The sequence below is a fragment of the Vigna umbellata genome, chromosome 4 (genome assembly GCF_029865625.1).
Source record: "Vigna umbellata cultivar VRB3 chromosome 4, Vumbellata_1.0, whole genome shotgun sequence".
Lineage (NCBI taxonomy): Eukaryota > Viridiplantae > Streptophyta > Magnoliopsida > Fabales > Fabaceae > Vigna > Vigna umbellata.
In genome coordinates, this window is record NC_142168.1 from 9498976 (window position 1) to 9511373 (window position 12398).

General features: G+C 30.2%; 1 protein-coding gene across 3 annotated transcripts in view; it reads left to right on the plus strand.

Annotated features, from left to right (window-relative positions):
• The first annotated feature begins 6018 nt into the window (after positions 1–6018).
• Positions 6019–12398, plus strand: part of LOC124820159 (inositol hexakisphosphate and diphosphoinositol-pentakisphosphate kinase VIP2-like) — a 38482-nt gene continuing 32102 nt past the window's right edge. The window contains exons 1-5 of one of the 3 annotated variants that reach the window (XM_088112244.1): positions 6019–6158; positions 6296–6528; positions 6673–6732; positions 7163–7209; positions 8137–8220. In XM_088112244.1, the coding sequence (XP_087968370.1) occupies positions 6433–6528; positions 6673–6732; positions 7163–7209; positions 8137–8220 (287 nt within the window). In that variant the 5' untranslated portion in view covers positions 6019–6158; positions 6296–6432. Of the gene's footprint in view, positions 6159–6295; positions 6529–6672; positions 6733–7162; positions 7210–8136; positions 8221–12398 lie in introns of those variants that run through there. The other 2 variants (XM_088112245.1, XM_088112247.1) reach the window with 2 other exon arrangements.

The window sequence follows — 12398 nt, forward strand, 5'->3', positions numbered from 1 at the left end:
TGAGAGAGAGGATTTTGTGGTTTGGATAAATGGAAGGGGTGAAATCAACAATAGAAAAACCAAATCAATGGACAGAGCATATGTATAGTGTATTTCATCACTTCTCTTAAAAACAAAGCTATGGTGACCTAAAAGTGGATTTTTTTTGTCTTATATCAACAACTTTAATTATTTTGTTTTCCTGATCTAATTTTTGCTGTGGAATAAACTAGCAAGTTGTTTATACTTTACTTGACTTTGATAAGTTCACAACTTTTTTTCGTGAGTGTGGATCCAAGGATTAAGGTAATTAGCGTGCATGTTAGATTTTCAGGGATACAAAATTTTTTTACACTTTGTTTACTTGAATGGATTTACTTGAATGGATTTGGAAGAAACTGATTGAATGAATTTAAGAGGATTTGAAATTGGAGGTAAGTGATAATGAATTTGGAAATAAATTTTTTTAATCTGTCACATTAATCAAATTCTATACTAATTCTCAGAAACTTTATTTCCTAATCTGATAACTTTTTGGCAAGTATATCAAATCGTTTCAAGTAATATAGTGGATAAGTAAAAATGTATCGTTCTCCCAAGGGAATTTGGAGTTACGTTAATGAATTAAAATTATTTATCAAGATCAATTACTGATGATATTTGTGATTTCAATTTGGATTTAAGCATGAAATTAACAACGTAAAAAAAATAATATTGAAAAATGCGATAAAATATAACTGGAATTGGTCTTTGACTAACATTACAGTAAGATCTTGGACAACATATATTCTCTGTTCAAGCATTCACATGAGAGTATCTTGGTTCAATTCCTTAAAACAAGTTCTAAAATTATCTATTGAATTATTAATTCCTTAATTAATTCATCAGATGATTTTGCATTAAGTTGAGAATAACCAAAAGCACAGAAGTTATTCCTAGCGTAGTTACTTTTAGTTTCTTTTCTTACGTTTCTGGTTCTAAAAATACTTCCCAGTACAATAGAACTTTTAAGAAGATTAATACTTTCGTATAATCAAAAGTAAGTCAAGAAAAGAACAAGAACAAAAACATATATTGCACAGGAAATTTACATTAATGATTCGTCATACAACCAATTCCAATGAACAGAAAATTTAGCCTATCCTAGACATCTCAAACGTACTCTTTACCGCAATTCCTTGCATAAAGTGAAGTCTTGATGTCTTGACAGGTCTCCTGATCGTCTCCTGAATTCTCCAGTCTTTTTCTGACTATTTTTCGTGTAACTGCTTTATGTCTTTCTGTCACGTCTTTTAAAACCACATAACTTCAATAATTCGGTCAGCGCACCGGTGTGTGTGCGTTATGCGAATTTCGTGTAACTGCTGCCTCTCAAATGATGTAATTCGCACAGCGCACAGGTATTGGTGCACTATGCGAATTTGCTTTTTCTGGCAGTGCGAATTGAGTCTTGCGCTATGCGAGAATTGGCTGATAGACTCCCAATTATACATCTTTCCTGTACAATAATTTACAAAACAATCTACTTCCTATTACAATATTTCACTGAGTAATAACATGAAAAATGAGAAGATTGAGATCATTTATAAGTATAAAAACAACTCTTTTTCATACTTATCAAAATCCACTCTCACTTAACTTAAAATCTATTCAAATAAACAACAAAAAAATTTACTTTCAAATCCTCTCAAATCCATTTAATTACTCTCCTTGAAATCCATTCAAATAAACAAAGCCTTAAATATGCATAATTAAAGCAAAGAGGAAGAGAAAGAGATAGGTTAAATCATACTTGTTTTCTCTTTCACTTCATCTAAATTTTTGAGCAAATAATTTATTTCAAGTTCCACACACTATTAATGCCTCAAATATTTGAAACATAAATAAAATACGTTAAATCAATAACATAATATATTAATCTTAATATTGTGTATAGTTAATTGTAGAATATAAGAAGTATAATCAAAGTAATATCCTTTATAATAAATAATAAATTTATTTTATGATATGTTTTTTATATTTAAACATATAATTCATTTTAATTTTTATATTTTATTTTAATTTAATTAAGTTTTAATATATTTTAAACAAAATTAATTTAATTTATTTTATTAAATTAACGTTAATATCATTTAAAAAGTGTTACGTATATTCTATTTTGAAACTCGTCTTTTTATTCGTGATATTCTTAATGCGCGATGTTTTAAAAGTGCCAATTTAACGAAAGAAATTATTGTAATACGATTAACTAAAAAAATATATAAAAATCAAAGTAAATTATAAAATTAAATATAAAGATTAACTAATTAAATTTAAATAATATTAAGATATCGTATTATTCAAAATGTTATTTATTACATAACTCTTATAATTAATATATTACTTTTATTTAATATGATTGGAATGAGTCAAACCATAATAACTTCACGTCGTTCTTAAAAATATTGCTGAACTAATTTAAAAACCGATGTAATCCACATTATTCGCCCAACTCTTCTTACATTGAGTTGTGTTTCTTCTTGATTTGAAGTATTTATTCGTTTTATTAGCTATTAATCTCCATAAAAAGTAGAATTAGTCCCTTTTAGTATGTTTTAATGTGTGTGTGTGTGTGTGTATATATATATATATATATAATTTATCAAACTAGAGTTTTTTTAATCATATTAAGTATTGATAAGAGTATATACTAATTTTATCAATAATTAATTTAGTAGTAAATCCAACTTATTATTTTTAGCAGAGTCCTCCTTTTCAAAATTTTTTCATCCACGAAACTTGAACATAAATATTTTTATTTGAAGATTTAAAAATATTTCATTCCTTAACAAAATATATGGGCATAATCAGCTTAAGCATTTAATATTAAATAATATTGATTTTTTTCTTATAAACTAATTATTGTAAAGTAATGAGTGTTAAAATATGTGTATTTTTTATAGGATATAAATAGTTTTTTATAATAACTTTTAGGATAAAAAGTATAATATAAATAGAATATTATTAACTTATTTGTAACTTTAACACTAGTTTGTATATAACTTAAAAGTAAATATTTTAAAAATTATATAATTTCCTTTACAGAAGTTGATTTAAAAAATGTTTCAAACATAAAGATTTGTAACTTTGTAAGAAGATATAATATTTCTCATTTGTTTCACGAAAAGTTGGAAAACGATGAAACGAGAATAAGACGGAAAAGAAAAATAAAAATATAAAACAACCAATTATATTGTTAATACTTTATTAATATTTACCTAATTTTTATATTACTATTTATTATGATAAAATAAATAATGAAAACAATAAATATAAATGAAAACTATTAATAACAAATAAACATAATTCACTATCAAATTTATTGTTTAAAATTTGCAGTCTTATTTTTATCATCTTTCATTTCACTTTTTACTTCCCTATTTTTTATAATTCAATCAAAGCAATAATTTCATTGCCACTATAAGATAAGATGATATCAATATACTTTTAGGACAAGGAGACCCTACCTTTGTTCCTTTTCACCATCCATCTGTCTGGTTTTGGTTGCTTTAATTATTAGTGGTCATTAAAGGTAAATATCGTTTTTTCCTAGAAAAGAAATTGCTTCACCTTTTTTCACCTTGTTTCCTCGTATAATTTCGCGTGTGGATTTTCGTATGTTATTATAGACTATTTATTCTCGTTGTTTTTAATTCATTTGATTAATATACAATTCTTAGATTAAAATAGTGATTTTTAAAAAGTTTGTTTCACTCATTTATAGCACTTTGAGTTTGACATTTGCATTTACAACACTATATTTTTATCCTTGATGTATTTCAATAAAAATTTTATATGTATAAAACTCAAAGATATTTATCATTTTCAAAATTTAAAACTAAAATAAACAAATAATTCTAATATTTCTTAAGACAATTATACATCTTGTAATACCATCAACTGTTCTATCAAATACAATCATAATATAATATAAACTAATTTTAACGAGCTATATAATGTGATATCTATATTATTATATAAAGAGATTTCCTGTGTATATATTTTGTTTCAATTTGACACTTTAAGAATTTCTTGAATCAAAATAATTGTTTTACAAAATTTTATCCTTATTCTTTTAAATTTAACTATTATTTTAATTTGATGGTTTTTCTTTTCTAAATTTAACTATTTTTTTTCAACTAAAATAAAAAACAAAGACTATTTAAATTTAAAGAGATACGAGATTTTAGAATAAAAAAATATTTTAAATTTATTTATCATTTTTTATAAATATTTCCATTTATAATTTAATTTAAAGTCACAACTGTTGATCTAAATAAATTGGTTCATTTGAATTACTTTTAAACCTGGTCTACATTTATCTCTTATATATATATATATATATATATATATATATATATATATATATATATATATATATATATATATATATATATATATATATATATATATTTTCTCTCTTTTAAAAAGCGCAGGTATTGTTCACGTGGAGAAACTGAGTCGAATAACATTATAAGGTTCACAATAAAGTTTTCATAACTCATCTTACACAACTTTATTAACAATAAAATATTATATTTAACTGAGTCCGTAAAAAACCAATAACAAAATAATATTTACTATTTAAATGGGGTAAAAAATATTATGACTCAAATTATCATAAGTTACACCTTTTTAAACAATTAACACCAACTTTAAAGTCAGAATTATTAATTAAACTAGTTAATTCAAGGATTTGATATTTGTTAGGGTAGAGGGATGGAAGTCAAATATTAAAAAGCTAACAGCCGAAAAAATATCCTTTCTACTATAAACGCAGTCAAATGGGAAAAAGTGCTTTTAAAAAATCAACTATTGACTAAAATCTCAACGAATTGCGAAGGCTATTACAAGTCAAAACGCGACACCTGAGACAGTTAGGATTTTAAGAGCATGTTTCATAGACGTAAAATAAATAAATAAAATCTGCCAAGGTTAATTGAATATAATATCTGTGAAGCATGCTAAATTAAATGCTCAAAATTCTGTAAAGAATATTATATATCGCATGCATTTAAATTAATGAACCTAACTCAGATCGTTTCAACTTAAATTGTATATAACAGCGTTAAATATATATAATAAAAAAAGGTTAATAAAATATAGTTGGCTTACTATATTCTGTGATACTTGCTTTCTCGTGAATGGTATCCATAACATATAAACAAAAGAGTTAAGCAAGAAACAAACATAGTTACTTAATTTATAATTTCTAAATATCACTTGACAAAATGCGTCAAGGATGGTTTACCAAAACCTGAATAAAATAATGGAAGCAGACGGATTCGAAAAAGTCTTAAAAGTGAATCTTAGGTGAGAAAAATGAAAAGAAAGAAGAGTGAGACATGCGTGAATGATGGTTGGGGTGCATGTGAGGGACCAACATTTCCGATTCCACTTGTCCAATAGTTATCCGAGTGCTCAACATCATTCAGGCCTCCAAGGTTTCCAGAAAACCTCATGAAATGTTATCGCACTGTCACATTGAGACAGCGACACAGAAAGCAGCTACGCAGCAACCAAAAGTTAGGTTCCACTTGGATCCTTCTCACTGAAAAAAATACCATACACAATATTCCACTCCCTCTTCTTCGCACCCTTCCTCTCTCACCTAAAATCCGATGCATATTCCACGATCCCTCCAACAGTTTCCACATCAATCCACGCACGCATGCGCCACCCTTTCTTGTGTTTTACCAATCTATCGTTTATATTTCTAAATTACTCTTTCGGTACATTTCATTCAAATTAATTACTACTATTTTTTTTAATTTCATATAATGTACTAGTGTACTGTAGATAAGAGAACTTATACAAACTTTAAAATGGAATTTAATTTATGAAAAAAAAAATTATATTATATTATATTTTACATTTTCAATTTTTTCTCTTGAACACAAGTTTTTTTAAATAGGACAAGGAAAAATAATACCTGCCAAAATAACGTTATCAGAAGGGTGAACAATTTTGTTAGTATAAAAATAAATTATTAATTTTATTAAATGATTATGAAAGAGGTAGAAAAATGTTTTTTTTTCTTGAGAAAACTAAAAGAAGCATTAAAGTGGCTGAGAGAGGGATTCAGCTAACTACTCTCGTCGTCTATCTTTTATTTTCTCCGATTTACCCCGTGAGAACTGGTGAGTTGCGTGCTACTGTACTAACTAGCCTAAACTTGTTTTTCCGCTTCATTTTCACTATAAAAACAAATCCAAGTCGGTGGCCTAAGTTTCTGTAATTTTTCTTCTCTTGCTTTCTCTGCTTCGGCATTCTCGAGATTTTTCTGCTCTACATTTCTTTCTCGCACCTCTTCAACCTTCGTCTTCCAAGTTCCGTGCTCGTCGCTTCTCCTTGTGTTCGTGAAGAGGCGTCGATCGCTTCGAGTTTCGTCTTCTAAGAGCTTTTTCGCTTGCGATGGCGGAGGAGATGGACGAGGAGGTAGTTTTGGCGGCTAAGAAGATAACTATTGGAGTCTGCGTCATGGAAAAGAAGGTGAAATGTGGCTACGAGGTTCTTTCTCTAATTTGTTTTTTATTATTATTTTGAAAGTGGATCCTCTGTTTGCGAGCTGGTTTTGCCTTCTCAGTGAAAGGAGGGAGACTGGCAACGATTTTTCGTGAATGTTTTGATTTAGTTGCTCTGTTTTGGATGCAGGTTTTCTCGGCGCCTATGGAGCAGATTCTCCAGAGGTTGCAAGCATTTGGTGAATTTGAGGTAGGTGAATGTTAAATATTTTTTTCCGACGTTCTGGTTATCGCATGATTGTTTTAGAATTTACCTCTTCATGAATCTACTGATAAATAATGATAGCGCTGTTCGTATTGTTTCTTTTTTAATAATACTAATACATTATAAAATTATGTAGTTGATGCTATTTTTTTTTTTCATTTCTCATTGATTTTTAGAGATGTTATTTTTACGAGAAAGAGGGAGAGAAAAAAAAAAGGAGAGAGAGGAGAGAGAAGCATGAGAGATGTAATTGATATGATGGAAAGAGTTAAAAGAGAGAAAAATAATATTATATAAATTGCTCTATCTACCTATGAAAAACACAACTATTAAATTTTTCATATTTGTCTATTAAATTTTTGTTGTATAGTAACAGAGATGGTCCACTCTCACCTTTACGTTGTAATATATTCAGGTCGTATATTTTGGGGACAAGGTCATTCTTGAGGAACCAATTGAGAGGTATAGTGCATATTAGTTGGCACTTGTTTGATTCTACATTTTGAAGAACTGTATATTGGTCTATTTATTGCCCATTTTTTAAAAGCTAGTATCTGTTTGATTGAGTACCTACATACTGTTTTACAACAACTTTTGTTTTTAGTTCTTTTCATTGACCAGTGGATCAAAAAGATATGATATACCGTTCTGAAACTCTATCAGTAGACGAGACTTAGTTAATAGTTTCAGGACATTTTACTTCACATTGGCATGGAGTTTTGGTTGCTTTAAGAAAAAGAATTATCTAAATGTCACGTGAGCAGAAGTTCAAATTCCATATTTAAGGATTTTTTTTTCTGGTTTTTTAATTTGCCATCGGTAGTAGCCTTTTTAGCTGATTGGAAAGAGTCTTTAACTGTATGTCTGGTTGCACGGGAAATAAGGAAATGATAATGATGTTGAGAATACTTTCTTTGTTCTGGATATTTACCTTATCGAAGTAGAGAGATTTGCATATGTATATTTGACAACACGAGCATATTCTTTGACATGCTCTTTTGGATACACTCTCTTTCACTGCATGAAATATATTGAAAACTACAAAATCTGGAGAAATGATCATTAAGTAAAGGTGAGTCCCACACCTCTTTTTGTCATTTCTAATAAATTTCAACCAATGAGAGAGAATCTGTCCAAAAAAGTATGTTAGAGAGTGTGCTTTTAACATTTTTGTTCCTAGAGAACACTTTATTCCCTCACCCGCATTGTTTTGCTATGTCAATACATCCAAACAAGGAATCAAACTGTTTTTTGCCTATTATTTTCTAGTATGTTCCATAAATAATATTTGCATATGAGACTTTTAAGTTATAGCTCAAATATTTCTTGGTGTTCACATTCTAAGTGTTTGTTGGCATACTAAATTTATATATTTTGCTATTATTTCAGCTGGCCAGTGTGCGATTGTTTGATTGCTTTTCATTCCTCTGGATATCCTCTCGAAAAAGCTGAAGCATATTCTGCTTTAAGAAAGTAAGCATGTTTATTTACTGACTATATTTGACCTGTATGTCACATAAATTATATATATAATCAAAACCGCAGTAGTCTATTATTATCAAATATTGGATGGTGCTATTATAAGATGTTCTGGAAATATTATTGGAGTCTAGGTCAATTACACCTAGGATGGGAAAAGCTGATGTAATATGAGAATAATTATATGCTAGCTTCTTGACATCCACATTCTAAAGCAAATCAATCTAACAAATTTGATATGAGTTTTAAAGGGATTTTGGTACAACAAACCATGCTGATGATAAGTTTTCACGGTTTTGGCAAGAATAAGGAGGCTACTATTTTATAAATTATAACACTGTACAGTTTATGCTATTTTCTGCTAGTTGCAGAGAATGTCCCTGTTTTTCAGTTGTTCCTCATTGGATGCACATTTGTTATGAGATAAATTTATTCATGCTTTGGTTTTGCATAAAGTAAAGTCCTATACTTTTGTTTAGCGTGCTTAACTCTTTTTGCTGCATTTTATATCTGGCCCATTGTTCCTTTCCATTTACCCCCCTCTCTTGTGTGGTTTGGTATGAGAAGTGTGAATTTTATATGTCTTGCAATTTATGAAGTGTATGATAGGAGGAACAGGGACGATAGTAGCCTAATAGGTGGACTAAGGACTGAAGATGGTGGGCATAATGTAAACGACATAATGGAGATTTAGGCTGTAACAAGCTTGTCTTTGTGGCAAGGGTGGAAAGTAAAGGAATAAAAATTAGGACCAAGACAGTAGGGGGAGTGGAGTGGAGAATGGCATAAAGTTATGGATATATATCTTGTAACTTCAGTTTTAATATCAATGCATAATCTTTTAGAGTGTTTTAATATTAATGCACAATCTTTTGGAGTGAGCAATGCGCATTTTAAGACTAGGGATTTTGTGTGGAGTAGCTCGTTAATCTAATTCTCATTCGTTATAGTTGATTTTGTCTTTTTTTTTTTTGTTTTTTTGTTCTGGATTTTGTTTTTGTGTGTACATAGGCCTATAATGTTGATTGAAATTATGTACAGTTCTCGTTTCCTTGCTCTAAGTTATTAGAGTATGAACTTAGTTATAATTTTGTATGTAAATATTGTATGTTAGTTGGAGCTGCCTGGTTGTCATAGTACATGCTTATTTATTATGTCTCACAAAATAAATTTAAGCTCTTGAAAGAATTGTTTTATCCACACCATCCACAAGTAGGTGATGCCATTGCCCTACTTTTAGCTTTGGCACTAGATCAAGCAATCACATTTATTTCTTGCTTTTCCAAGTAAGTAATGTTGCCTCTAATTAAAACATAATATCTGAATGTGGAACACCAAACCTTATGGGATTCGGCCCAATCATCATCGCAATACCCAACTATATGAGTATTTCCCTTTTGTAGAGCAATGCTTTTCCTGCAACCTCCTTTTTAAGGTATCTAGGATGCTAATGACAACACTCTTATCAAGATGAGGAGCTTGCAGAAATTGACTAATCATTCCACTTGCAAAAGACAATTTAGATTTAGTAATAGTAAGATAAATAAGTTTCCCAATAAGACTTCTATATATTCCTAGGTGGGAGAACGATTCTCTCTACTATGCCATTAACTTCTAATTTGGATCCATTGGACTATCCATTTCATTAACTCACGGATTGTTGTCATCCCAAGTTCTTCTTGTACAATTTTAGGAATAATACACTCATGAGATAAAGGAGAAAAAAAGGAGACAACCAATATTGACTTGCTCCAAGAGCTATGGGTCAAACATGATCTTCATTATTGGGAGGGTTAGTATGGGTTTATGATGGTGAAGGAATGGATGAAGATGATTGACTAAGTAAACATCAAAGAAATCTCTTGCATTTTTGGGTTTATAAGTTATTAGTGATGAAAACTCAGGTGGACTTGATGGAGGAGAGAGACATTGAGAATTTGTATGATTTCGAATGTCATAAATCAGGAATGACAATGACAATGATTCAAAAAATGCAACATGCAAGACTTGTTGTACAAAACTAACATTGTGAAGTGAAGAAGGAAATATGTAAGGCCTCCTAAAAATGGTGATATTGACATACATGTAGTACTTTATAATTTTGGAGAATAACAATGATATCCTTTTTAGAGATGAGAATATCTTAAGAAAACACACTTGATATTTCTTGTAAAGAGTTTATCTAACTTGGGAAATGTATTATGAACAAAACCCACAAACCCAAACACAGGGAGATATGAAATAAAGGTTCGTTGGAAATAAGACACTATATGGAATTTGATTTTGAGAGAGAAGGATGATGTTCTATGTATGAGGAAACAAGTAGTAATGATAAAATCCATCTAATGATGATCTATTACATTAGCACTAAAGCAACAAGGTACGAGTAGTTTCAACAAAGTGTTTATTTATTTTGCTATACCATTTTTCTGAGGTTTATGAGTGCAGGTGGATTGTAGAATGTCATGGAGACTTAAAAGGTAAACAAACTATAAGAAAAGTGTTCTTTCACGTCACCACTTCTAGAAACATTGATTTTCTAAACTGATTTTTTTATCTTATTATGAAAAGACAGAAATCTGGAAGAAGAAATAATTTTCTTGAGTATGTTTACATGCTTGTCTTGATATTCTTCATCTGAAAACTCTCTAGATAGTGTGTAAGTTTACGTGCAGGATATTCTTCATAAGAAAACTTACAATCAACATTTTCAGACTTGGAGACATTGAAAATCTTATTAGGAAAGCCATGTAAAGAGAAACAATTTTCTTGAGTATGTTCCAGTAAAAGAATTGCGACCACTTTGTCCTCTATTTCCGTAACCACCCCTTTTGCTAGTAGACGCCATGACATATGATTCGACATAATCATGTAGAATTTTGGCAATGAGAGTGAGAGTTTGAAGTAGTCGTGTTGTGAGCCATATATTGATGAGATTTCTTCACCAATCACAATTTGGTCCCATACCTGATCAAAATCTGGTGCATGGCACGAAGAATCATAACTATGTATAACTTTCCAACCTCTTAATCACTTCCAAGGAATCAACCTCAAATTTCAATTTCTCATCATCTTATTGGTCTTTGACAACGAAGGCGGCCATGTCTTGATCTATTTATTTCAGAGATGTTAGTTTATGAGTAGAACCATAAAGGTGCTAAATATCATTTTGAAAAATACTCCTAGCCTTTCAAAAGGAGTTATAAGTTTTAAATGCCCTACGAGTTCTCAATATATTGGGTTGCACAAATTGCCATAATAGGACACAACTGAAAGATCTATCTTCCAGTGTTCAACCTTATTTAGTGTCTTCTTCCTAGTGATTATGGAAGCCTTGGCCAAGAAACCAATGCCCAATTAATGCAAAGCAAGACAAGTAATTTTTGTCACCAGTTTCTCTAAAGTAATTATGGGAGAACTAGAAAAAAGTGGACATGTTCAGAAGTAGCTATTTCAAATAAGGAAAAAAGAAGACAATGGTAAAAAACGAGGACCCCACAAGGTTATCACAAGGGTTGTGCATGAACTAGTGCGAGATGAAGAAAACTGGTTAGAGCAGGAATAGTAGAGGCTGACAACACGGAGGTGGCATCAAGTCGTTCTGGTAGCTGGACGGTGGCATGTGGGAGCACATGCCTAGGTTTGTTGTCTACTAATGTTGCATGTGGTGTCACACAAGGAGGATTTAGCTTTTTGGGATTGGTTGGGTTCTTTGTCCCAAGGAGAGGTCTAGATTCAATGCTTTAATAGTGAAAACCATGTTGATTGGCAGTGGCAGATAACAACAAGGAGTTTGTTTCATGAGTCAAACTCAACAACTTAAAGACGGTGGTGCATTGCTATCAGTGGTGATGGTCAGTGGTGATGGTCAGTGGTGAACACACCACACAATTATGAACATATGGGATCTATCTACCCACTTTGATACTAACTTGAGATTGGAAAATATGAAAAAAAATGTCTAAGAGCTTTTAAAAATTGTTAGCTGATTCATTCATTTAAATGGATTCTTACATCAGTAGAAAAAGTGAAAGAAAGATATGATGATTTACATCTAGGTTTTACATAGGTAATACAGAGGATGAGTTAATCTATTATAACAAGTTAACCTCTTCACATAAGTTAATATATTCTGGCATAAATAAAGCAAAATGTGTGGCATTGGTACAATT